This window comes from Anser brachyrhynchus (genome assembly GCF_964034855.1).
Source record: "Anser brachyrhynchus genome assembly, chromosome: 15".
Classification (NCBI taxonomy): domain Eukaryota; kingdom Metazoa; phylum Chordata; class Aves; order Anseriformes; family Anatidae; genus Anser; species Anser brachyrhynchus.
The window spans coordinates 9,281,504-9,306,752 of record NC_137733.1 but is presented as its reverse complement, the minus strand read 5'-3'; the positions used below and the strand labels follow the sequence as shown (position 1 = coordinate 9,306,752).

Here is a 25,249-nt window from a genome sequence, read left to right as displayed (position 1 = left end):
CAGTGCATCCTGCTGTGGTCTCTGCATAGGACAGAGCCAGGTACCAAGGGGATGTCTCTGGATTTCTTCATGTGCCCCAGGGATGCATTAATCATCTCCTGCCTGAACCATACCTGAAGCTCCCAGGTGGCTGGTGGTGGTCCATGGGGGCTGGGGAGGGAGGAGAAGGCCTTCTCCAATGGGGTCCATGTTGTGTGCATTAATCAGGAGGTGAGGCTGATGGAACTACAGGTAGTTCCACCTGGAACTACTCAGAATGAAGGGGAGTAGAAATTACTGACCCTGTATTCATTCCTCCATATAGGTCCTCTTTGCAGTGTCTTCTGAAAAGCTGATGAGTGGTCAGAGGTTTAAGGAACAGATCTTTGTCTGGGGATAGTATTGTTTCTTGTTTCTGCTCAGCACAAGATACCACCAGATGGTTCTTGGTTGCAGCTTAGAGTGTGACTAAAATTTGTTTTTCAGGCACTCAGGCAAATGGGTTTTATTTAATTTATCTTCCTGCTCTTTTCTTCCCCTCCAAGCTTTGTTCTGAATTTCCACATTGCCTTTTCCCTGTAGAATGAAGTCGAGCTGGGGGAGCTGCTGTTGTCACTAAACTACCTACCCAGCGCAGGAAGACTGAACGTGGACATCATTAGAGCAAAACAGCTTCTTCAGACAGACATGAGCCAAGGTTCAGGTAAAGGGCAGGGTATTTCTCACATTACTCATGCACAGCTTGTATGTACTTCTAAAGCAGATCGACAGCAAGCCTGCAATTTGGGTGGGGACCCAAGAGGGTTTGGATGCTCAGTTCCTATTAATAGAAGGCAGCAGATATTCATTTTATATGTATAGCTACCAATAACCAGTGTCCAGAACATTTACCCTGAGCAAAAATAGAGAGTATGAATACCTTCATCTTGCTTAAAGTCAAAATCTCTGACCCAGAGCGAAGTGAGAAACCAGGAGCCCAGCCTACCCTGACGCTTCGTGCTGTTAAGGCAGCCCATTTAAGGCTGTGCTCTGTTTTGCAGGTGCCAAGCACTGCATGAATGTTAATATTGCAGTGGTTTTATTTAGGGTAACTAGCTGCTCTGGAGGCGATGTTCAGTTTTTACAGTGTCCATGCGTTGTTCCCTGCTGTTTCTGAGCTGGTAATTGCTTCATGCACATGTCCTGATGGGTTTTTGCCATGCTCCCTGCCCCAACCGCTGATGCTGCCAGAACATTGGCATTTTCCAGAAAGAGCAGTGCATTTGGTCTGAGTCGAGGCTGTCATTAATTGTGCTCAGCGTGGTTTTGGCAGGGAGCATTTTTGAGCCAGCTGCCTGACTTTTGTCTCTCCACTGTGTGGCGGTACGAGTCCTGCTCCTTTCCCAGTGCCATTCTCCAGCGTGGTCCAGCCCCACTCCCGCATGCCCAGCTGTGCAGAACCTTCCCGAACCAGAGCATCAGCTCACTGCACCAGTAACTTGCAGCCTGTGTTTTTTTCATATTTTTGTCAGATCCCTTTGTGAAAATTCAGCTTGTTCATGGATTGAAGTTAACCAAAACCAAGAAAACCTCCTGCATGCGAGGGACCATAGATCCCTTTTACAACGAGTCCTTCAGCTTCAAGGTTCCCCAAGAAGAACTGGAAAATGCCAGCTTGGTGTTCACAGGTAAATGTGCTGCCGTTATTGGTCTAGCATGGCCTTGGTTGTCTCCGAGGTGAATGAAGAAGTAGTTGCAGGTGTGCAGAGGAACCCGTGCAGGGTGGTGTCTGTCTGGTAACTGCGGTGCAACAGGCAACCAGCGCTGGAGTCTCCAGGGAAGCTCAGTCAGCATGCTGTCTTCTGCATAAGCCTTTCCCAGCTGAAGGCTGGAGCTGCTGGGGAAGCACCATGGCTGTTCTGTGCTTGATTGGTGCCATTGGGAACGGTTTTGTGCATTAACTATACTTCTTGGCAGTAGCCAACTTGACATAAAGTCAAAAATTGGACAAATGAGAGAGGAGCACTGAGTGATACTGAAGCCCAAGCATTGGCAAAGATAACTTTTGCCTGGGAGATCAGGCAGGTGCAGGTGTTTGACACTGACATCACCTCTTCCATTAGTGGGTTCGTTCATATCTCTGTTTTTGAGAGGCTGGGATTTGGGGAAAAGCCCGGAGGAGCATCGCAGATGGGGTCCCCGGACCTCGCAGGTGCTAACCTCACATGAGAGCTCTGCCAGCACTGGAGATGCTTGGCTTGGATAGGAATTATTACTTTATATTGGTTCTGAATCTCTTATTTTTGTTCTCTAGCTATGAAAACGTTCAGTAGAAACTGGCACTTGGGTGTGCTGTTCAGAGCCAATGTAGCACAGTGTGGGGATGTGCTGTAGGCTGGGAGTTGGGCAGCTCTGGTAGAGCTGAGACAGCGTTGTGGACCTCCAGGCAGCGCTGCTGTAGAGACCGCTGTGGCTGATGGCTTTTTCTGCTGCTCCATGGAAGTGTGGGACCCCCAGGAGGTGGTGGGTTTTCCTCCCACAGCACAACTTCACCGCAGGTGCGCAGGAGCTGGGTCCCAGTGGTGGATTTGGGGACATACCTGCAGCCTTGGCCACTCTGGGTTCCTGTGCTTCTCAAACCTTTTTTTTACTTCTATTTTTCATAGCTTTCCACCCATTACTCACTGTCTTTTTGAAGAAGAGAAAGGAATCTGCATCTGAAAGAAAATATTTTGAAGTATTTTCTTACTTTATTTCTTACGTGGCAGATACAGGTGTCACAGCCTGCACACGAGCCTAATTCCAACCCATTAACTTGTTTCCAAACGTGTCATAGCAGAAGTGATGCTGATCAGTGATTTAAATCCTACCCTTCATGTACGAAAATTTCCTCAGCAAAAAGCCTAATTAATCACTGCTTTGCGTGCACATCGTTCTTGACTGTACCCTTCATGTGCAGTGATGAATTTGTTCTTAGAAGCTTCTATCAGGTGCTCACGTGACAGATGTGAAATACTCTTTTTCTTTGTTTTCCCCTTTTTCTAAGAGAGCAACAGAAGGCAAACAGTATCAGCTCTGCGCAATCAGGGAGGATGCAATGCAATGCTTCTCACAGCAGCTGATGAAGTTGGCATTGATGCGTGGATGCCTGATTTATTTTACTTTTTTGTTGTTGTGTGCAAATGGATGTATTTTAAAATAAGTCACTTGGAAGCTAGTTGATTCATAACCATACGTAATGCAGCCGGATCTCAGTGGCATGTCTTTTAAGTGGCACTTCGCTGTTAAGTAACGCAGTGCTTGCTTTGAAAGTTGCAATAAATAATCCAGAAATGTCAATGGCAGCTCCAGAGCTGGTGAGGAGTGCACAGAGGAGCAGCGGGGCCAAGTTCTTGTTGCTGCTGAGGGATGATGCGGGCATGGCATGGCTGTGGGCATCGTTGCTGCAGTTGGGACTCTGTTGTCTGATGGGAGGTGAGTGGTGCTGTGACCGTGGAGGTGGCCGTCTGGATGAGACGGGAAGCGATCAAGCAAAGAGACTGCCCAAGGTCATGCAGCAAGTTGAGATCAGCCTGAATCTGTCATTCCAGGAGAAACCAAAGCTCCATGCAGCTCCGTCCTGTCTCCAGCAGTAGCTGCTAGCAGGAACCAGTGGGAAGAGTCCAAAAGCCAAGTGTGTAGAGATCAGCTCAGGCACTCATGGGGTTTGTGGGCACCAGCATAGAGAGGTGTCACTCACATCGCTGTGTTTACAGTCTTCTGCTCGCTGGTCTGCTGTGAGCCTCCTGTCCGGTTAGCAGAGGAACCGAGACCTGTCCCATCATGAGGACGTTTGAGGAAGCCTGCGCAGACACCTGTGGCATCACGGGGATGTCGTGGTCCTGGGGACGTAGTGGTGGTGAAGGCTGAGAGCCATGTTCAGTCTCTGTACACTGGTGGAAGTGTGTCACCAGCAGGGACCGTGGCACTGATGGGTGAATCTTTGTGGTTTTAGTGAAATGAAAGTCCCGGGATGGGGAAGGCAGCATTCCCCACGTAGCCTGCTCTTGGCACGCTGGGGAAGCCGGTAAAGGGCTTTGGGATCTTCCATTACAAGACAACAAAGAACAAATGGTTGCCAAAGCAGAGGAGCTCTCTAGACCTCACAGCGTGAGGAGCACAGCTCAGGTCTTGTTGGTATTTTGCATCTCTACAAAGCAGGAGCACAAGCCACATTTTTGCTCTAGGTTGTTTTGTTTTGTTTTTGCTGAAATGGTGGTTCTTTTTGTTGTTTGTTTTGTGGGAGTCGATGTTTATTTTTTTATTTTTTCAATCCACAGCTCTAGTCCATTAGGTCAGTTAATTAAATTTGCTGTTGAGTCAAAGTCCAATTGAAAAGGAAAATAATCCTGCTTGAAGGGTGGCTGATGATGCTTTGAATGGATAGGGAGCTGCAAAAGCTGTTGCGGGAGCCAGAAATTGAGTATATCTTCAATAATTTAAAGGAGCCCTTTTTGTGGCTTCATATTTTGGACCCAGTCTGCAGCTGTCTTTATATTGGCTTGGCTTCATTTGAAGCCAGTGGAGCCGTGCCAGTCCCTATCAGCTGGGGCTCCTGCCTCCCTCTGTGTAGCTCCACCACAGAGTGATGCGCTATCTAGACAAAGTATGATTATTATTTTTTCCGTGGTGGTGGCTTTTTTTTTTTGTCTTGAATAGACTGTCTGGCTTTCAGTGCACTGTAATAACAATTTGTGCATGTTTTTCCTGTGGCTTTCCCAAAGACAGCGCATGCCAACCCTGAAAATGGGCAGCTCTCTAAAAGCCACCTCTCTGTTGTTTTCCTTGTGGTGTCCTGTCCTTTGGACTGACCGTGGGGTTGAAGTATAGCCTCTGAGGGAGACAGGCAGTATGTGCCTCCAGGTCAGGGCACACAAACTGCCTTAGCTGAGGTTTGGGGCATTCTGGACCAGTTCTTAGATGTTTTATCCTCCTTGGGTATATCATCATTGTACACTGGAAATTGTTGGCATTTACAGACCAAAGTGCTTCTCCTTCCTTCTCCGTTGGGGCAGGGTCCCCTGTACAAGTTTTCTGTCTGCCTTCCCTTCTGTGCCTACCTCGGATGCTTGCTGGAGGTGTCACTGCCTCAGTGTCCCACCCTGATGCCTAAAATGAGGTGGGATGAGCTCAGGGGGAGGCTGTCTCCACCAGAATGTCAGCTGTACATGGCTTCTCGCCAAAAGAGGCTAAAACCAGGAAAATGATTGGTACTTGGTAAAAAGACAATCAGTGAGGCAACACCTCGTGGGGAGGATGTTTGATTTTTAATTTACTCCACCAAACACCTTGTCTAGGTGATGAGCATCTGTTTCCAGATGGTGACAGACAGGCACGTTTCGGTGTGGTGCTTTGTTCCGCGTGCTGCTTTTGGCAGCGTGGCCATGGGCCATCTTCTGCTTCGCTGCAGGCAGAATTTGTCTCTTGCAGACAAACAGGGCTTTCAAGGACATGTTCTCCTAGCCAGATATACCTGTGAACAAAGGCATTAATTGTTCCTTGTCCCTTGGTAAGGGGAGTGTGGAATTTGGTCCCAGCAGCAGGGCTGTCGGCTGCTGCCTTCCAGTGATGCTCTGAGGGCACTTCGGAGCACAGAAAGAGATATTTGAGGTGCAACGTCAGGGTCTGTGCTCCAAAGGGCTGGATGCTGGCGTGTAGAGGTGTGCTCTCCCCGCTGATGGGTTTTGGGCAGGCTGTCCTCTAAATCCCAGCCTAACCTTCCAAAAGCCCCGGCTACACGGCAGGAGGTAAGATGACACCTGAAATCTGAGCACTGTGGTATTTTGTTAATGATTATAACGTTGTTAATAACAATCGGTGGTAATGCTGTTTGCGTTGCAGCAAAGCCCAGATGGCCCAATAAAAACCACCAGAGCTCCGGGGCAAACCGCATCTTGGTGACTCGTTAACATCTTCTGAACGCTTACAGCTTGCAGGCACTTTATCTTCTGAACCATTTGTAGGATTTTATGAGTCTCTTCACTGTTCAGTATGCTTTAATGCTGATTTAGGACCAAGCTGTTTTTCTTTGTTCTTTTTTGTTTTGTTTGTTTGTTTTTTGAGTTCTCAAGGACTTGTTGTTGAACAGAGGGATATTGAACACCTACATCCGTGGTTTCAAGGGCTTCCACACACTATGGGGGCTCTGACAACAACACCAAGTGCTGTTACAATTCATGTCTTCAGCCCACAAGATCACGCTGATGCTTTATCCCGCGGCTCTAATTAACTTCCAGTTAATAGAGAGTGCTTAATTAAAATAACAGATTGCTGTTCAATAGTAATATACCTTGTTCCTCTACTGCCTCATTTTCCCTTTCCCTTGGCCTTTGGGAAAATTTAAGGACCATTTAATGAAATCTGAATTTTTAGAGGAAGAAAAATCCTTATCAGGATGTGTTGATAATGGTTTAGTTTGGGGTAGTTCAGTTTGCTTTGGCTGAAATGATTTCTTTTTGAGGAAATACTGCCTGCTGGAGCATATTCATTCCTTCTGTGCCATTACAGCGTGAGAAGGGAAGAACAGGGTCTCCCTTGAAATCCTGACTTCTTGCTGGAGGCGGATATTTCAGGTGGATCAAGGTCTGGAATAAGCAGTCACTAAAGGCACAGACAGACACTTGGGAGCACAGGCTCACAACTGTAGCCCTTTGCTCTTGTGGCTGGTGGAGATGGTCTGGTACAAACCCATTTGATTTTGTACACTGTCTACTGAGTATTTTTTGCATGGTAGAAAATGGTTTGGGGTGCTCTTGATCCATGCGACAGTGTTTCTGGGACAGTTATTGGTGTAGCTGAAGGGGAGAGCAACTTTCACCGGGCTGAAAACCCTGGAGAGATGGGCCAAAGCTGAAGGTCTTCATCAGCACCACACCTTCCAGGTGAGCCAAAGCTAGGCAGACAGGCAAACTCTTGTACCGAAGGCTTAGAGATCCCAAATCCACGTTTACCCAAAGCAGCTTGAAATAAAACTAACTCATTCATCCTGGATGAGTGGTCAGACTCATGGTGTAGGCTTTGGAGACAGGGTGATGCTTTTGGTTTTTGCTGGGACTGCATGAGATTTTTAAGAGTCCCGGGAATGGGATGGAGACATATCGAGGCTTTTTAATGGTATTTTTTTAATTAACAGGCTGATTTCCAAATGTTCGAGTTAGCTGACCAGGTTGAAGGCAAATAATGGATTTGGCCTCAGGCTTCTCTGGAAATACGTGTGAATTTTGATTTGCCTGGCTGTATGTTGGCATCTGAAGGTCATGCTTTCATCATCTTCAGGTGCCCATTTGCAGGGATGGAAAACCCAATCTGTTTGGGGTCATTACACATCTAATTTCTGACTTGCTGCTTCAGATGCTGATCTCTTGTTTCTCCTATTGCTTTTTATTAAATATATATATATATATATTCAGGCACTGTCTTTTGCACACATGTATAGGGAAAAATTGTCCCCTTTAATAAGAATCAAATTCATTTTTTCTCTGTGCTGGCGCACAGGAATAAGAGGTGGCTTCTGATTTTTAGTGGTATCGTGTTGGGTACCATAATCTCTCTTAGATGAATAGATAGGCAATTTGCTGCTAGAAATTTTTTCTATTAGACCTGTGCTTCTGAAGCACTGTGGTATCTATATATTCCATATGTCAGGAATATATAAATATTGCAGGTCAGAAGTGGAATCTAATCTGTGTTTAAATCTGTGTAATCCTATTCTTAGTCAAAGCGAATAAAAAGAAAAACATTGATGTCAGCAGAGGATTTTCTCAGGATTTATACCTGTTTAATTTAGATCAGAAATTGGCCTTTGTGTCTGGCATTATAAAATACTAAATGCATTTATGCACTGGGCACCATATGGTCTGTGCCCAGCTCTAGCGAGAACAACGGTGCTGCTGCTTTGCTCCACACAACGTGACCCAGCAGGTCCTGCGAGGGCATCTCTGCTCTTGGGGTGATGGGACCAAGCAACCACACCCAGGATTATTATAAAAATAATCAGATACGACCTTGAGGCTGTGGGCAAGCTGTTGTGGTGAGAAGATACTGGTCTCCCTGTGATGCCAGGGGTCCAGCAGCCCCTGCCTGTACCGCATATTTTGGGCTGCTCAGGGAAGATGCTTGGGGCAGGGTTTAGCTTTTTGCACAGACTGTCCACTTTCATGAGTGAGACAGGATTAATAGTGGCGAGAGCACCGAGATGTTTGTGCTTCCCAAGCCAATCTGTTGCTTGCAAGCAAGGCAGAGTGAAGACTCTTCAATCTGACTGACCTTGTTAATAAGAAGTCTGTGCCTTCAGTATGTGCATCACTGCAGGCATGGCAGAATAGTATTTTTCTGGACGTCTCTAGAATTTTTTAGGAATCTTTTTTCTCCTAAGGAAAGAACCAAAACTTCCTTTGTCCAGGCCAACCTCCAGCACTCGCTGATTTTCCCAAGCCCATTAATTTAAACAGTCACACCTCTCTCAACCTTGCTCCTTTATCTTGTTTTGCTCATGCCACGGTGAAAGAAATTGCTGAAGCGTCTCACTGGGTGTAATCTTCCTGTGTATCAAATGAGGAGAAATCTGCTTGGCGCTAGCTGCTGAGGCGGTGGGGCAGCCTGGAGATGAAATGCCTGCAGCTGCCGGAGGTGCGGGAGCGCGCTGCCCCCCTCCCAGCTGGGATGCTTCTGCGCTGGGGCCTGCTGCCTTGTCTGCTTTGCCTCCAAAGCTATGAAAACTCGATTGCATCGAGGCATAATGCTCTGTGCGTAAATCTGACCTCTGTATTTCCATGTCTTAGTGTTTTTGTTTTGTTTTGTTTTTTCCCCCTCATTTGTTTCCAGTGGTCCATCTATGACAGGTGAGGAGACTGGTAACGTGCTTGCCTTGCTGGCACAGGTTAGGAATTTGCTTTCTAACCACTGGGTATGAAATACTGTGCTGGTTAAATGCCCCTGACCTGGAAGGGATCTGAGCTGCCAGGGGGCTGAGCCCCGCAGCGCCCTTTGGGACAGCACACGCTTCTCTGGTCACTGCTTTAATTTCTGTGTGTAACTTGGCTACTTGGAGCTCTGCTTTGATTAGATCTGTTTAATTAGAAAACAAATGATTGGACATGCAGGGAAAAAAAAAAAGGGCTTTGTATAATCGATTTGCTGTTGTGAATGCCACAAAGTGCTGCTTACCAGGAGAAAGCCACGCAGGAGTTTGTAAATTGGTTTTGCCTCTTCTCAGTTGTCTGCACGTGCTCCAGCTGGAGCACTGGGGTTGCCCTTGCAGCAGGATGAGGAGAGAAAATGGTTTTCCAAAGAAAGTTCCCTTGAATTGGTGGTGGTGTCCCTGTGAAGCAGCAGATGGGTACGTGCATGGCTAGGATTTGGCCACGCGCTCGGTTGGTTCAGATTGCAGCTGCAGCTGGGCGTCCACAGAGGATGAAGGAGATGCTGGGAAATGAGTTTCGCATGCAAGTTGGAGCCTGGTGGAGATTAAATCGATAAATGTGAAACCACCACACTTTAGGGGTTATTTGTTAGAGAATATTCTGTAAATAAGCTGATGGCAGACGTATAAATTGGGTCAAGGTGTTCTGCTTGATGTCTAACCTGAAGGAGAGCACAGATGAAAAACCAGAGGCCGATTCCTGCTTGCCATTTGTCCCCTCTCTCGGAGTTGTGAGGTTCCACTTGCCTTGCAGGTAACTGATGGAGGAGGCTGGAGAAGTTATATTCTTCGTGCCCACCCGCTGCTGTGTGCTGGGATTTGTCCGCCAGCTCTGGGATTGGGTCTGGGGTCAGTGCCTGGGGGAGGCTCTGGGGCTGGGGCCCTGGGCCCAGCACGCCTGCAGGTGGCAGCAGGGGCGCTCAGCACCACGGTGCTGGGAAAAGCTCGGGCACATCTGGCCTGGGGCTTTCAGGGGATGCAGATGCTGCGTGGTCCCAGCTAAGCAAGATGCTTCTGCAGATAGCTTAAGAAAATGTTGTGAGTTAGTACGTCTTCCTGGCTATTTCAGGGCTGCTGTTATGCTCAGTTAAAGGAGGAATTTATATTTGAAATGCCAGCTTAAACTTTACTGTGTGCATCGGTCATAAATCACTAATATCTTGCTGTCATGCTCTTCACAAAAACTTGTGTGGAAGTGTCAGCACAGAGGCAGAGGAAGGCAAAGGGCGTTTTGGCTGGATCCAGTGCCTGGGCTGACGCCGTCCAGGCAAACTCAGGGGTCAGAGGCAAGTGCCTGGTGGCACAGCAACAGGCAAAGCTGTCAACCGGTTAAAAGCAATTTGATGTGACAAAGGCTGGGAGGAGAGGAGGGAAAGCTCACACCAGAGCCAACTTTTGGAGTGATGGCGTCAGGCTGATGGCAGTTGTGGTTGTGTGGTTGTGCCCAGCCTGGCCCTGGGGCGCTATCCAGCCTGTCCTGTGCAGGAGCCCCGTGGGGAATGGGCCATCCTGTGGCTGCTGCACTGGTCCCTGCCCCAGGGCAAAGCTTCCCTGAGTACGCAGGCTGCCACTAGTTTGATATGGATCACTTGGGATCAATGCATCAATAAGCAGGTAGCATAGAAATGTTTGATTTACATCACAGTGCTTGTCCTCAAGAATTCAACCCTTTTAATGGACATGAGTGAAACCAATTTTCTTTTATATTTCAGCATTTCTACTAGAAAGAGATTATTTTTTTTAAGAAGTGTTTCTGATTCCAAATGCATCCCTCAGTAAAGAGCAGCTGCAGAAGGAATTGGTTTGACCTCTGCTTCCTTAATTGCTTTTTGCTCTGCGTTGGCCTGGAAATGGATGTTGCTATTGTGTAAGTTACTGCGATGGTGGAAAGAGAGCTGATGAGATCAGGTGTGTGGCTTCTGTCAGGAAAATAGGTTTCTTAACTGCAAAGCAGTGCCTACCTGTCCGCAACCAGAGGCTGGGTCACTCTGAAAGACCCACACGGTAATTACCTCATTGTCTGGTTCCGAGCAGCCCCGCGGAGTTAGGAGCACATTTAGTCTGAAATCTCCTCTGAACTCCCTTTGGCCACTGGAAGGCAGTGCTCAGACCTCAGGCAGCGTGGCTCAGCCCGCTCGTGGCCTACCCACGGCCTGGAGCAGTGCCCGGCCGCTGGCCTGTGGGACCGGAGCTGCAGGGGCTCCTCTGCCTGGTGCAGGAGGTGAAAAGGAAGAGCCAGGGCTTTCCTCCTCCCGAGGTGGTGGCCGGCACACGCTGGTCGGTGCTTGAGGAAACAGTTCCTTGTTTGTTTGACTGAGAAAAGTAATGGCTGCAAGAGGAGTGAAGAACGGGAGTGGGTTGCTCCAGCCCACTGCGCATCGTGCACGACCAGCGGAGCCAGGCTCTGCTTTCAGCTTTCCTCACCTGGCTTTGTGGGCTTTTGCAGTCCTGCTTTCTGACCTGTTCTTGGAAGAACCAGTGACAGCAACAGGGGAAATGGTGCTCTTGAGTGTGGGCAAAGGGAAGGGCTTATTTTTGCGATGGTGCTGTCAGCACCTGCTCCTGGGTAAGGTCCATGCAGGAGCTCCGTGTATCTGAACTGTAAGCAAACTTGCTCAGCAAACAATGGCCTTTTTGAGAGCGGAATAAAGCAATTAACCTCCAAGAAAGGCATGTCCTAGAATTTTAAAGGCTTGTGGATCTGGACTGTGGGCACACAAATGGCAGGTCATCTTTTGGGAAAGCTGCCATGGGAAACTGCAAGTCTGTAAACCTGTGTGGGATATAGTGCTGCTGCTTATGGTCCGCAGATGTGTTGTGAATAAGCATTTGGCCTTGAAAAACATCTCCTCTGTTCTTCAGCAGTAGGTCTACCTCTGTGGTATCTAAATCAGTTAATGATAGAAGCAACGACTCGTGTATAATTAGCACATTAATACCCTGAAGGAATCAGCATGCTAATTACCCAACAGGATGATATTAGAGGTCACATTCTCCAGTAGAGATGAGGGGATGAGTCCTATGGATTCAAACAGCTCCCTTAGAAATGTAGAAAGCCTTCTCTCTTTAACAGGTAACACTTCTGGTGAGGTGCTTTACATTATAAGAATTCAAAATACATGGATCAATGGTAAAATAAACTGTCCCAAAATGAGGAGCTGTAACGCACCTTCTCATTTTACAGTCCTGACGTGGATTATTTGTGAAGAATCAGTATGCCTGGGATACTTTTCCATTGCTAACTTAAACTGAGTAGTTGGTGGCTTTAAGACTTCATGGTTTGATTTGGTATCATCTCCTAGGATTAAGCTTCATCTTCTTTCATGCTTGAAATAAAGAAGGAGAAAAAAAAAAAGGAAAAAAATAGGGAAGATTTGGGGGTACTTCTGTGTGATTTTATCATAATACTTGTTTTCTCTAGGATAATAAATCATAGCAGGTCATTTAGCATAGTCATGCTAGCTACCTTTGTGATCCATTGCCTTGTAGGAGAGCTCATTATTAACTCTGGCAGGCTGCAAACTGGTTGGGAATGGACGGCTTAAAGTTCCTCAGCACATCCTCAGAAGGTGGCCGTTCCAAAGAGCACAGAGCTGTCCTCTGGACACTGGCACTTGCAGATGCACTCAGAGAGCTGATGGCATCACCTTGAGATAATTGGTGGTGGCAATCTGGGCAGACGTGGACTTCCTAATGTGGGGAGGTACCTCTTTAACATGATCTGAGTTTTCATTCAATGTTATTATTGCATTAACTTGGAGAATTGCTGGGGACATGCGACGGTTTTGCTTGTGTGGCCAGGAGCATTGTGGTGTAGAGACAGCTGAGCTAGCAGTAAGTGGACTGGCCGTGATGCTGGACATGCCGTGGTGGCACAGAGCAGCCCGCATGGCTCCCGTGGACACAAGAGCACCATCTGTGCTGTTGCCAAAAATATCCCCAGGTTATTTGATGAGCAGAGCATCTCAGCCCTTAAACTGTATGTCAGAGCTGTCAGAAGGCATGAAGTGAGATGCAAGCTTGTGCGGCTTTGTTTTGGGACTGTACTAGCAGGCAGCACCTGAGTCACCCAGAGCAAGGTCCCATCCTGGTACAGCAGCTTGCAGTCAGCACTTGCATAAGGATGGAGATGGCAGATATGCTAGGTGGCATAATAAAGCAATATTAATTAATCACAGGATATATTATGATAGCAAATGCACCCCTAAATAGGGGCCAGGTGCCTGCTGCACAGTGACCTACCTGCCTGGAAGGGCGCATTTGGTACTGCCATGAGGGATCCTGGATTTGGCAGTGCTGGAGGGGCTCTGTGCCAGCACCCACCTTTGAACCTCCTCTGGCTGCACAAACCTGCATGGATTTTGGAGTCCCTGCAGACATTTGTTCTTAAAACTCCCCCTCTTTCATGGGAAAGGTTTTTAATCTTTAATATTCTAGCCAATGCCTGTGGATATCCTGGCTTCAGCTTTCGCAGACTTTTGGTTCAACTTTCTAACGATATGAAGCTTTATTTTTCAAAACACAAAGTGCTTTTATGCCTGTCCAACAGGAGTGTGCAGCATTTGCCTGGATCAGACCCGTAATTATAGTTTGCGGCTGTCTACAAGCTTTTGTTCCGCGAGGCTGGGCTAATACAAAGGACGGGGCGTTAGGCTTGCATCCCTCCCTTGGTTACTTCCCTGGACTTTTAACAAGTGATAATTATGGAAAATTGGTTCTGTATAAACATCCTGCTGACAGCCTGTGTGTGTGTGATTCGTGTCTTTAATTTGGGAATGATACGATTATCGTTAGAAGGAGTCATTAACGTTTGCATTTGAAGGATGACAAGGATGTCATGCTCCAGAGAGTGATTCTTGTTCATTCACCCAGGTCTAGGCTGTTCCGCATGTTTCAGCATCCCGGTGTGCCTGGACAAAGATTCCGGCTGTTCTTTAGAAGGTGTAATTGTTCACCATGTTCTTGCTAAATATCACCCTGGATTTGTGGGCCCTATTTATTTGAGCTGTATTTTAATCTGTAGTACAGCTTCTCTTACTGCTTCCAAACTGCTCAGCAGGTCTTTTGAATGATTTTGAGGTGCTAAGCTACATGCCAAAAATTATGGTGTTCTACCATCCGTGTGTGGCAGGCGAGATGCTCACTATTAAGTGTGGATTTGGTCTTGGGGAGGCCACAGGAGCCTCCCCGTGTGGTGCTGGGGTGGCACAGCCACAGGAGATGGCCATCCTCAAGCAGGCAGGGCTCAGACTGGACGGGTGGTGCGCTTACCTTGACCTGTCCCCATTTCTGCTTCCCGCAGTGTACGGGCACAATGTGAAGAGCAGCAACGACTTCATCGGGAGGATCGTCATCGGCCAATACTCCACGGGTGCCCCCGAGTCCAACCACTGGCGCCGGATGCTCAACGCGCACCGGACGGCCGTGGAGCAGTGGCACAGCCTGCGCTCCCGGGAGGAGTGCGACCGCGTCTCCCCCGCGTCCCTGGAGGTGACATGAGCTGTGACACCAGCGGCAGCCAAACCAAGCAGGCGGACGAGGTGGGGGAAAAAAAACCCAACCACCAAAACACCCAACCTCACACCCACCCCACAGCAGCTCTATTGGACTGAAGCAGCTGCCGGTACCCGCCTGGCTGCACTGGCCTCAGTGAAACCTCCGCAGCACCAACCATGTCCCACCAGGTCCCATGCCAGCAGCTCCCCTGGGGCCACCAGCAGCCTGGTCAGCAGGACCTGTTGCTACCCGCGTCCGGCTCCGGTGTTTTTTAGCGATGGAGAGCATCGTCCAGAGCAGGGCGGGCTGCAGGCGGAGGTGCCGGTGGACATGCCGAGATGGGGAAGAGTTTTGAGTTGCCTCCGCTCTCCTTACGGTCCAAATCCATGACTCGTCCTCTCAGAGATATACGTACCTGTGTGCTCTCGTTGGTGAACGTGGTAATTAGGCTAGGATGTTTTTTTAAATGGTAGAAGCTGTGGTGAAATCGATTCTGGCTCCAGTTTTGTCCTTGTACTCGTTTCAACAGAATTAAGCTCCTGTTAGTACGTGCCAGGCACACGCAGCCCCGTGCACGCAGGTCTGATGTACCATCAGCAGTGAGGTCTGCCACTCTCCATAGCAGTCTGTGTGTGTCAAGTAGATACCGTGACGATATAGCGAAGTAAACGTCTCCAGTAGCACTTATACTTTCCAATACTTCCCTGTGTTGTGCAAAAGAAACCTGCTGTGGGGACTTTTGCGGTTAAGAACACCCAAAATGCACAATTTTAATTCCCTGACAGACTGCAGTGGCTCTTTCTGTGTTGTATGTTAACTGAGGTAGTTTTCGAGGTCACCACGTGAACTTAGCTGCAGTCAGGCTGTCCTGTTGGTTGCTTCTGTACATTTTTCTTTTTTTTTCCACAGCATATTGTCTGGTATGATGCAGACTGTATATTTATTGAAAATAAAAATCTATTTAATTGTGCCATGCATGCTGAGGTGGTACTTGTTGGCAGAGTTCATCGTTGTGTTGAGCTCAGTTACATCCATGGCACAAAGAAAGCTGGGAGGTTGGAGTTCACCCCTTCTTACTGCAGTGATCCCGGAATTATTTAGGGGAAACTGGGGCAGAGCTGGTGACCTGATGGCCAGCCCAGTGCCTTGCTCCTGCTGGGCAGGGCTCCCACCCAGTGTACATACACCTGAAGCAGAGGGGTCCAATGTGTGCGTTTGCACGGGGCTGTGGGTTTGTCCTCTGCAGGAGTAGGCCCCAAATTATTATGTAGTTTTAAAATTGCTTTATTTATCAACATTGTGTCTGCATGAAAATCTGTATCTTGCTTACAGCTCATTCACAAATCAAACTACAGAAGGATGTCACCTGCAAGGCAGCAGGGCTCAACACAGGACTTTCTGGATATTCATTTTGGAGAAGGAAGCCCGTCAGCTGTCTGACAGCCAACGCAAACATCAGTGCTCTGCAGCTGGGGAATAGGGGCACCCAGTTCCATGCTGGAGCCACGAAGTGCAAGCACGGAGACACTGCACAAGGAGATCTTTCTCACGGCACGTGAGCAGGGTGGCATTGGATGGAGCCAAACCCCTTGGGAGCTGTGAGCCCTTGTGTCTGTTTTCTGGTATTTGAGCGCCCACTGTCTTTGAGTGTTGTCGAACAGAAGCTCTTCAGCAGCAGGCATGATGGGTTTGAGCAGGGAAGGGATGATTCGGGTGCCTGTGGTTTCCTCCAGGAGATGTCCTCGCCTCCCTGCTTCAAGAAGCCATCTTGCAGCAGCTCCAGGGCAGAGCGCCGTGCGTCCCCAGGCACAGGGTGGCAAAGAGCCTTGGTGGCCTCTCTGCCATGCCATCACTCACGTGCTGCACCTGGGGAAGCCCCTGGCTGCCCACCCGCACGGCACAGCTGCAATGCCTGGATCCCTCCCTGCTGCTCTCCAGCACAGCTGGCACGTTGGCAGCCCCAGCTGCAGGGACAGTGGTTGCCGCTGGGCTACCCGTGGGTGTCTTTGCCGAGCTTCTCTGCCATGGGTGATGGATTTCAGTTCTGGTCTGTCTCTGCGAGTTAATGGTAATTCTGCAGGTGAAATTCCTCTCCTGTCCCACAGCAAGGGCAATAGCAAATCCTTCTCTTCTCTGGCTTTCCTCCCAGCTCATCTCATTGCTAAATCACGGTGCAGAGGGAGCCCTGGGCGAACACCCGGGAGGATGCTGACCTGTTCCTGCAGCTTGCAAAGGCTCAGGCAAGGGCTGGTGGTTTCAGCAGTCACTGGCCTCACTATTCTTTCACCTGTTGTCTATGGGCAGCAGCATGAGATTTGTGCTTTCCCTGAAGCCAACTTGAGACCCACCGTGTGCTTTGCTTAAGCACTGGAGATGGAAAATTTGAGTGAGGTAACACGTACCAGAGTTTTGTTCTACAGTTTGCTGATAATTGCCTATAATATCAGCTTTATCTGGGAATTGTGCACAGCTGAGGAGGGAGAAGGCATGTGATGGTCTTCTAATGTTAAGTCTGAACTCCTTCATTTGTAATAGTCTGGTGTATCAATAGACTTTTCCTTGAGCAGTATAGTTTTGGATCAGTATATGGAACTACAAATGAAAAGGGGAAGGAGTTTTCTTAAAACGTTTTATTTAATGCAAAGAAAATCTAATATAGGATCTCGTGAGCTGCTGTCTCTGGAATAAGCCTGGATACTTTACTGAAAACTTTGTGTCATCCCAAATTCTTTCTACTTGAATCCTGCCTGTAAAAACAGGAGTCGTCCCAACTCAAGTCCCAGAAAAAATTGAAAATGTTAATCTGTGGATGAGAATAGAATGGGACTGGCACTGACTGTGTTCCCAAGCAGCTCCTTCAGTGCTGGCTGAAGGCATAAATTGGAAGTGGAGCAGGGCTGTGGCGTTTCATAGCACGTGTGTGTATTCTGTTCCCCTTACCTGCGTGCTGTTCCTAAAGAAAGACTTGACACAAGATTTTTAAAAACTGAAGTTTATTTCCAAATACAGTTTTGCCCATGGAAAGGAGAAGTGGAAGAGCCTCCGTCCCATCGCTGTTTGTTGCTGCAGGCTGTCTGATGTTACAGGGCTGCACGAGCACGGCGCAGGCAGCGTGTGAGTGAATGGAGCAGGCTTGCTCCATAAAAAAAATTAAAGAAGGTGCAAGAAGAGGCGGCAAAGGATTTAAAAATATGAAGTAAAAGCCACGAAAACCATCTCCTCCTTGATCCTAGGGGGGAGAAACCCACAAAAAGCTTCTCCGCCTCGCTCCTGGGGTGGAGAAACCCACGAAAAGCATCTCAGCCTTGCTTCTGGAGTAGGGGGGGGACCTACGAAAAGCATCTTTCCCCCCCCGCTCGTGGGCCGTGGAGGGCGGAGGGCGGCAGCGGGGAGGTGCGGGGCGGTCCCTGCCCGCAGCCGCCCCCGTCCCGCAGCGGCCGCGGAGCCGCCCGGTGCCGCGGTGATGGGCTGGGGCCGCGCCGTGTGCGCGCTGCTGGCCGCCGGGCTGCTGGCCGCCGGGGCTTTCCCCCAGACCAACATCAAGATCAGCCAAGGTGAGTGCAAAGCGCCAGGAGGGGATGTAACCCCGCACCGCCCGTGCAGGGTGGGGATGGCCTCGTAGGGGGGTTTTAGGGGTCTTGGAGGGGCGGCAGCTGGCTCGGCAGTTTGTCTCGCTCCAGAAATCTCAGGCTTGCCTCGAAATCAACTTTCTTCTTCTCTTGGGTGCCGCAAGCAGCCCTGCTATCTCCCCTGGACGCTGAGGCTCTCTCCGCTGGCTTTGTGTGCAGGCAGCTGGGCTTTCACCCGTAGCGATGTGAGCTGCTGTGCCACGGTGCCAGAGGAGCACCTCCTGTCCCTGAAAAAAGGTCACCGATGTGAGATCCCCTCCTCATTCCCCGTTTCTTTTTCCTAAGCTGGTTGTAAGCCTGAAGCATGGCGTGGCGGCAGCCGCTCTGTGTCACTTTGGTTTCCTGCAAACTTTCTGATGGGGCTGGGGGGAGCGGGAGCCTGTGCTCATCGCGGTGCGCCCCGTCACATTTACGGCTGCTGAGAGCAGGAAAGGACCCTTAAGTGTCGTTCAGAGACTTTGTGAGAAAAAGGAGCTATGGGTTTCCTCCCAGCTGGCCAATCTTCACCAGCACTAATTAAGGAGAAAAAATGCAAGATAACTCCTATCTGTTACTGCAAGCTGCAGGGGGGCGGCTGTGGCAGCCTTGCATCTCCAAATGGATGTGGCAGAAGATTTTAATCTGTAGAGACAGCTTGGTTTTGTTACGGGGATTTAAAAGGCAAAACACTCTGCGTGAAGGGAAGTCACTTTTCCAACGTGCTTCAACAGCTGTTTAAAGTTTTACTTGGACATTTGTAACATGCGCTTAAAAACCCCACTTCAGTGTGTGTAAGGTACCATTGGGTCATTAAATGGTCTCCGTGTCCAGCAGTGGCTGCCCTCCCCTCCAGCTCCCTGCATCCCCCAGACACAAGGAGACCAAAAACCCTCCATGAGCTGCTTGTTTTGAATGTGGCCACTGAGCATGAGACTTTTTTACCTGTTAATGAAAGATCCGTGTTACAAATGGCACGAAGGTGGGGTTGTTCGTCAGTAACGAGCACGGTGTCAGTGTTAAGGACGTGCTCCTAAAGCCCTTGGTGACCCGAGGCATATCAGCATCACACGGTAGCACTGTCTTAGCCCCTGCTACATGCTCCTGCCCCTCAAACTCCCCTTATTATTTGGTTTAAGTCAATAAGGAGGACGTGGGCTGTGCCTCAGGTGGCATTGTGCTCCCCCACCCCCAGCCATGCTTCAGCCGGAGCCATCCTGGAGGGTCCTGGGCTGCCTGGTCCCGGCCCTGCAGTCTCAGCCCCCCCTCTGACTGCCCATCAGTCAGCAGCTCAGATGCAGGGTAGCTTTCTTTTTGAGGTCAGAAGGCAGCATCAGCTTACGGATGTGCCAGGAACGCGGTTTTAAGACCGTGCACGTCAGTGAGGTCTCTCCTAGCACCTACAAGCTTTTGGTAAGCCATCAGCTGCTGAACCGACCCTACCCACTGTCCAAAGCACTTCCGTGGAGCCGCATCCCCCCAGGGGTCTTCCCTACACGGACATCTCTCACCGACCCTGTCCTAGCCCCAGACTTTGTCTCTCAAAGCTACTGGCTGCCAGCGAAGCAGCACTCAGCCTTGGCGTGGAGCTGGTAGGGAAAAGCCTGCCCTTCACCTTCGCTGATGAGGCAGGGAGTCGCGCAGTCGGTGCTTTGCTTCTTCAGTAGCATCCCGGGACAAAAAGGCTGATGGGACTGGACTGCCTGGGGTTTTCTCCCTCATTAATTTGTCGCTGGAAAGCAGCCACTCGGGGAAGTGAAGCTTTCTGCCAGAGCTGTGTCAGACTCTACACAGCTCTGACACGGAGTTTTCCCAGTTAGGGGGATCCTGGTGCCTCTGAGCTGGGTTTCAGCAAATCACTAACTAGGAAGAGTCCAGTTGTATTGGCACCAAAACAAATTCAGAGAGCGCAGAGCTCTTTTTCTGACCCCAAATTCTTGTTTTCCAGCTTTTCTGGGTAAGTAAGTATTATCTGCCTGACACAGATCTTATCTTCAGCCAAGTTTAGACAACCGTTTTGCTGCTGCTGCATTTAAACACGTCCCTGGCCATAAAACTGCTGCACTGCAAACAGGAAAAGGAAGGACGGAAGGATTCATGCCCTCATTTTCTGCCAGAAATTTGGGGACAAAGGGATGGCAGGGACGTGGTCCCACGGGTGGTGGCTTTGCTGCAGGTGCAGCTCTAGCCCAGAGGAGCTGATGCTGCTGAGGGCAATGTTTTACTGGGACACTTAAAGGTGAGAATCTGGTCTGAATATCCCCCCCAATGCTTCCCCCCTTTCTTTTTACATCAAATATCACTATCAGCTGCTGGCTTAGGTTATGAGGTTTTCCTACAGAGCTGTGAGTATGCTCATACACACATGCATACAATTTCTTACGGCTTTCCTGCTAAAAATAGCCCCTGCAGTTCCCAGATCAGGGCAGCACCCCCAGTTGTTGCTGCCTGTAAATGTAAGAGCAGCAGTCCTCCTCCAAAGAGAGTGCCAAAGCCTCTGATCCTGACCCGACAGAGAGGATGCTAATTAAATGCTGACCTCCCTTCTTTTCCTTTTTGGTATATTTAACCTTAAATTCCTTCAGGCACCTCTGGTTCGCTGAAGCTCATCAAATTAATGCTACCTAATGGGAAGCAGCGCAGAATAACAAAGGAGGACTGTCTCCATCTCACACTAGGTTTTGGCTGCTTGGGACAAGGAGGGGGGTGCTGGGGGCCCACTGTGATTCACAGTGCCATGGGAAGGCAGGGAGCCGCTGGCCTCAGCCCCGTGAATTTTGCCACTGTGCTGCTGGAGGTGAAGAGTTCGTCGGGGCTTTTTACACCTCTATAAAAGAGCCAGTTGCTGGCCGTGTCTGTCTGCTGCAGCCCCGTCTCCTGGATCTGGCCCTCTGCCCCTGCCCCGGGCTGCTGGCGGTGGGGACAGGGGCCCTTGACCAGTGCCATGCCGCAGGAAATCACATCAGCTTGTGGCATTCCTGGTCCTTCTGCTCTGTTGGCACAACAGCAATAATTCGCCCTTCTGAGGGCTGTTCCAAGGGTTTTCCAGAGAAAGGCTGGCTGGATGTGTTTCTGAGCCCCACACCGCCTCTGAGCTGCCTTTGGCTTTGCCAAGCTTCTCCCCTTGTTTCCAACCAGGCGTGCCTTGAGGTTACTCCTCAGAGGCTCTGCAGCCCCTCCGAGCTGCCCAAAGCCACGGCTCCTGCACGGAGCTGGGCAGGGGGGTGAAGCAGGGCTGCCTCGGATGTCAGGGGAACAAAACTGCTCTTTGCCTTTGTGGCTTGTCCTCTGCTGTGTGCTCTAAAGCAGCCTCAGGAGGGGTGTTTGGGAAATGCTCAGAGACCCTGTACCAAAGAGCTGACGAAACATGAAATTACCACTTGGAGCTGCTGGAGAAGAGTTCAGCTCCACTCAGCTTTGAATTCTTCTCATTTCTCCTTTTTCTCCATACCAACATTGCCTTCACTGCTACTACATCAAATGTGTCTGTTGGCAGGGATTCACTCTGCCCACCAATGACCCGCGGTCACAGCGATTCCCCCCCAGGCCCTTCAACACAGGAGGCCCTTCAGCAGCGCCCTGACCTCTTTGGGCTTAAGTCTGTTACCTGCTTGGGCAGCTCGGTGGCATCTGCCTCTCCCAAGGACTCAGGGTGTGCCCTAACCCCTGCTCCCAGCACCATGGTCTCTCTGGCAGGACCCGGCAGGGATGCAGGAGCCATCTCTGGGGGAATTGGCGACACCCCAAGGCTCAAAAACCAGGAGCCCATTTACTACATGATTTTGGGCACCATTCATGTGTTAGTATTTGTCGGGGCGTAGTGTGTGCTCTGTGTCCTCCCTTCTGCTCAGAGGAGGCTGGCAGAGGGACCCGTTAACACTACTGCAGTGTTTATATTGTGCAAAGGCTCCAGAAATGCCTCCTGCACCCCCAAAATAGCCTCATCTGGGGGAGCTCCCCTGTCCTGCTGAAGAGCTGTGGTGGCTCTGTGGGGCCCCAGCTCTTATCTCCCAGGGAGGCAGATAGAGCGGCACCGCTCCCTGCGGCCTCCACGGGGCTATTTTTGGTCTAAAATCTAAGGCGTGCCTACATGCATGGCTGCCACCAGGCCAGGACAAGGGGGCGGCGAGGGTGGTTGCTGGGGGGGAGAGATGCGATCTGGTCTTATAGGAGGTGTGAGCAGGAGGGCAGTGCATGGCCACGACCCTGCAGCCCCAGCGCCAGCTCTGTCCTAGCACGGTGGCCCCAGTGCTGTCTGATGGAGGCGAGAGCAGCCCTTATCTTATCTGCAGTAGCACAAGTGAGTGCCTCCATTTAAAGCACCCCCTGCCTGAAGCCACATCAAACAGGCTTGCATTGCAAGCCTCCTGATTTTCCTAGGCATACACTAAAATTTGGAAACTTGTGGCTATTGCAAAATTTATTTGGGTTTTAGCTACCTTTTGCCTGGCTTCTGTAAAATCTGCTTTTTTCCCATGCATGTGGCTTTAGTTTGTTGGTGGGGAGCAGGGCTGGGCGCTGCTTCTCCTGTAGCACCTGCATGTCCTCTGCTCTGCCCCAGCCCTGCCGGAGCCCGTGCACGCCTACTCCTGCCCTCTCTTCTGGACGGAGTATGAAGGCCACTGCTACCGGTACTTCCCCATCAACAAAACCTGGGCTGAAGCCGACCTCTACTGTGCTGAGTTCTCCATCGGCATCAGGTCAGCGAAGCTGGCCTCCATTCACAGGTGAGACCCGCATGTCCTCCTCCTGGGGAAGCAGGGATGCAGGCACGGTGCCACCGAGGCAGCACAACCTCTGTGCAACAACTGGGACAGGCCCGATGCCTTGGGCATGCAAAGATGGTGTAGAAAATGCCTTTAGCAGTGCTGGCAGGAGTAGTGCTATAATATTCCCCAAGTTCCCTGCAAAGTGCATTTTTTATCCTTGAAAAAGGGGTAGAGATCTAATACGATTACACATGCTCCTACTCCCTCACCCTACACACCTTTTGCAAAGACCCAGCACCAAATCACCAGCAATCACAAAACAGGAGCCCATTTGTCCAGCCCGGGGGTGGAATATGAGGGGCATGTCCACGACCCTTTGCCTGCTGTAACCTTTCAACTGCTGTGTTTCGTGCGGTTTTGCCAGCTGGGAAGAAAATGTCTTTGTGTACGACCTGGTGAACAGCCGTGTGCCCGGCATCCCCACCGACATCTGGACGGGGCTCAACGACCTGCGGCAGGTGAGTGGCCCCTGCCTCTGCTCCTACAGCGGTCCCAGGCATCACCTGCAAAATTTATTGTAAAACTTCACTTCCCTGTAAGTTTTCAGCTGCACAACCCCCACGTGCTGCTTGGCCAGTTCTCCCCATGTCCCTGGGCTGTCTCGCACCCATCTCTGCTTGGGCACGTGGCCATGGGTGCCTGGGGGTTGGCAGCTCTGCAGTGGGCACATTTCTCCCTCTGCCTGTGCCCTGCAGGAGGGTAACTTCGAGTGGACGGATGGCTCCTCCTACGACTATAACTACTGGGATGGCAGCCAGCCCGACGACGGCATCCACTCCATCCCGGAGGAGGAGGACTGCGTGCAGATCTGGTACCGGGCCAGCAGCGGTAAGCGCGGCGCGCGGCGCTCAAGGGCGCGCTGAGTGCTCTTTGCATGTGAATAAATTCCAGCTGCTGCTCGGGCTTTTCTGGAGAGGCTGCTGGCAGGGTGGTGATTTGCATTTTAAATCTTTATTATTATTATTTTCTCTTTTTCTTTGTAGAGAAGGGTGTTTTCTTTATAAACACACACACACACATGCTTTCCCTCTGCTTACAGCCCATCTCCTCTCCCAGAGCAGGAGGGGAACATCACTTTAGAGAATCCCTAAATTTAGTCAAAGGTCAAATTTTGTCATCTCTCCCTCCCACACATGGCCTGCTGCAAAACCTGTCCCTTGGCCAGTGTCCCCTCCCTCACTCACACCACAGGCACTTGCTGAAGCACAGCGAGGCCTTGCCTGTGCCACAAGCCAAAACCCTGAAGGCCCTGAACCTCAATCCCCACTAACGCCTTGTTTTTGGGGCAGCGCTGCGCTCCTGGAATGACAACGCCTGCAGCCGAGCCTTCCCCTTCGTCTGCAAAATCCCCTCGCTGGCCCTGGACTGATCCTGCACCCCGGCTTTGTGCCACCTCAGCGGGGACGAGCCGGCCGGGACGTCACGGGATGGAGGAGGCCTCGTGCGCAGGCTGGAGCCGTGGAGCCCTCCCCGCAGGGAAGCGGTGACAGGAGGCGTGCTGCAGAGCAAAGGAGGACCCAGATTTAACCCTGGGGTTGGGTTTTAAATAAACTATTGCACCGTGTTGGAGGAAATCTGTTATTTTATCAATGCACCAAACCGTTAGGAAAAAAAAAAAAAAAAAAGATTTTTGTCTGCTGATGTGAGACGAGCAGGGAAAAGGTGTTGGTTTTCTGTTAAGTTACACAAAATGCCTTTGTGTTGTGGGCATTATTTTCTCCCTGCTGAAGTAAGTGATGGAGGTGGCTCTGGCTCTGTGGTGAGCAGGAGCTGGGGGGCAGCAGTGGGTTCCCCAACCTGTCCTCCTGGGACAAGCCTCATGCCTGGCCCTTGCCTCACCTGGAGCCCCCCAGGGCTGAGGGCAGGTGTGCAGCACTGGGCCACCAACACCCGATTTGGGCTGGGTGTGTGACAGGAGGGTGGCAGGGGGCTGACGTGTGCCAGCTGGGGGCGGCGGGGTGCTCTCACCCAGCAGGGGCATCGTTATGGGGGAGGCTCATCGGGGGGTGGTGGTTGTGTTTCAGTCGCTTGCTAGGGGTTGGCACCCCTTGCTTCTTGCATGTGTGCGGGGATCTGTGGGGTTTTGGTGAAACGGGCTGTGGGGGAGCCCAGCGGGGTGCCTGAGGGGAGAGCAGCACTGTTGAGCTTCCTTAAAACATAAAATCAACAGCTAAATAATAATAATAATAAAGAAAAACAATATAAAGGAAAATAAAGATAGAATTAGAAGATAGATTAAATTATCAAATAAAAAATGAGAAAATAAAAAAGATAGAATTAAAAGATAGAATAGACAAATAAACTAATAAAAAATTAATAATAGTAATAACAAAAGACTAAATTAAAAAAAAAGAACAAAATAAGAAATAAAAAGAAAAAATACAAATAATGATAGAATAAAAAGAGAATTATAAAAAAATAGAAATGCTCTTCTCTCTCAGAGCACGCAGCTCTGTGAGGGC

General features: G+C 50.0%; 2 protein-coding genes across 9 annotated transcripts in view; both read left to right on the top strand.

Moving 5' to 3' along the window:
• Window positions 1–15,390, top strand: part of SYT17 (synaptotagmin 17) — a 49,026-nt gene extending 33,636 nt beyond the window's left edge. For all 8 annotated transcript variants that reach the window (XM_080556486.1, XM_080556489.1, XM_080556492.1 and 5 more), the window contains 3 exons: window positions 562–682; window positions 1,491–1,646; window positions 14,220–15,390. In XM_080556486.1, coding sequence (XP_080412612.1) covers window positions 562–682; window positions 1,491–1,646; window positions 14,220–14,416 — 474 coding nt within the window. In that variant the 3' untranslated portion in view covers window positions 14,417–15,390. The remainder of the gene's footprint in view (window positions 1–561; window positions 683–1,490; window positions 1,647–14,219) is intronic.
• A 2,420-nt stretch (window positions 15,391–17,810) lies between these two features.
• Window positions 17,811–24,351, top strand: CLEC19A (C-type lectin domain containing 19A). The gene is made up of 5 exons (XM_080556521.1): window positions 17,811–17,967; window positions 22,580–22,745; window positions 23,152–23,245; window positions 23,483–23,615; window positions 24,077–24,351. The coding sequence occupies exons 1-5, from the start codon at window positions 17,877–17,879 to the stop codon at window positions 24,154–24,156; spliced, it is 564 nt and encodes a 187-aa protein (XP_080412647.1). The 5' UTR covers window positions 17,811–17,876; the 3' UTR covers window positions 24,157–24,351.
• The last annotated feature ends 898 nt before the right edge of the window (window positions 24,352–25,249 follow it).

What these genes read in the sequence shown, in the direction of transcription:
- CLEC19A (XM_080556521.1), top strand. Translation starts at nt 17,877, where the DNA reads ATGGGCTGGGGCCGCGCCGTGTGCGCGCTGCTGGCCGCCGGGCTGCTG. An exon ending in AAGCTGGCCTCCATTCACAG is followed by an intron (nt 22,746 to 23,151) that starts GTGAGACCCGCA and finishes CGGTTTTGCCAG; the next exon opens with CTGGGAAGAAAATGTCTTTG. An exon ending in CTGGTACCGGGCCAGCAGCG is followed by an intron (nt 23,616 to 24,076) that starts GTAAGCGCGGCG and finishes TTTTTGGGGCAG; the next exon opens with CGCTGCGCTCCTGGAATGAC.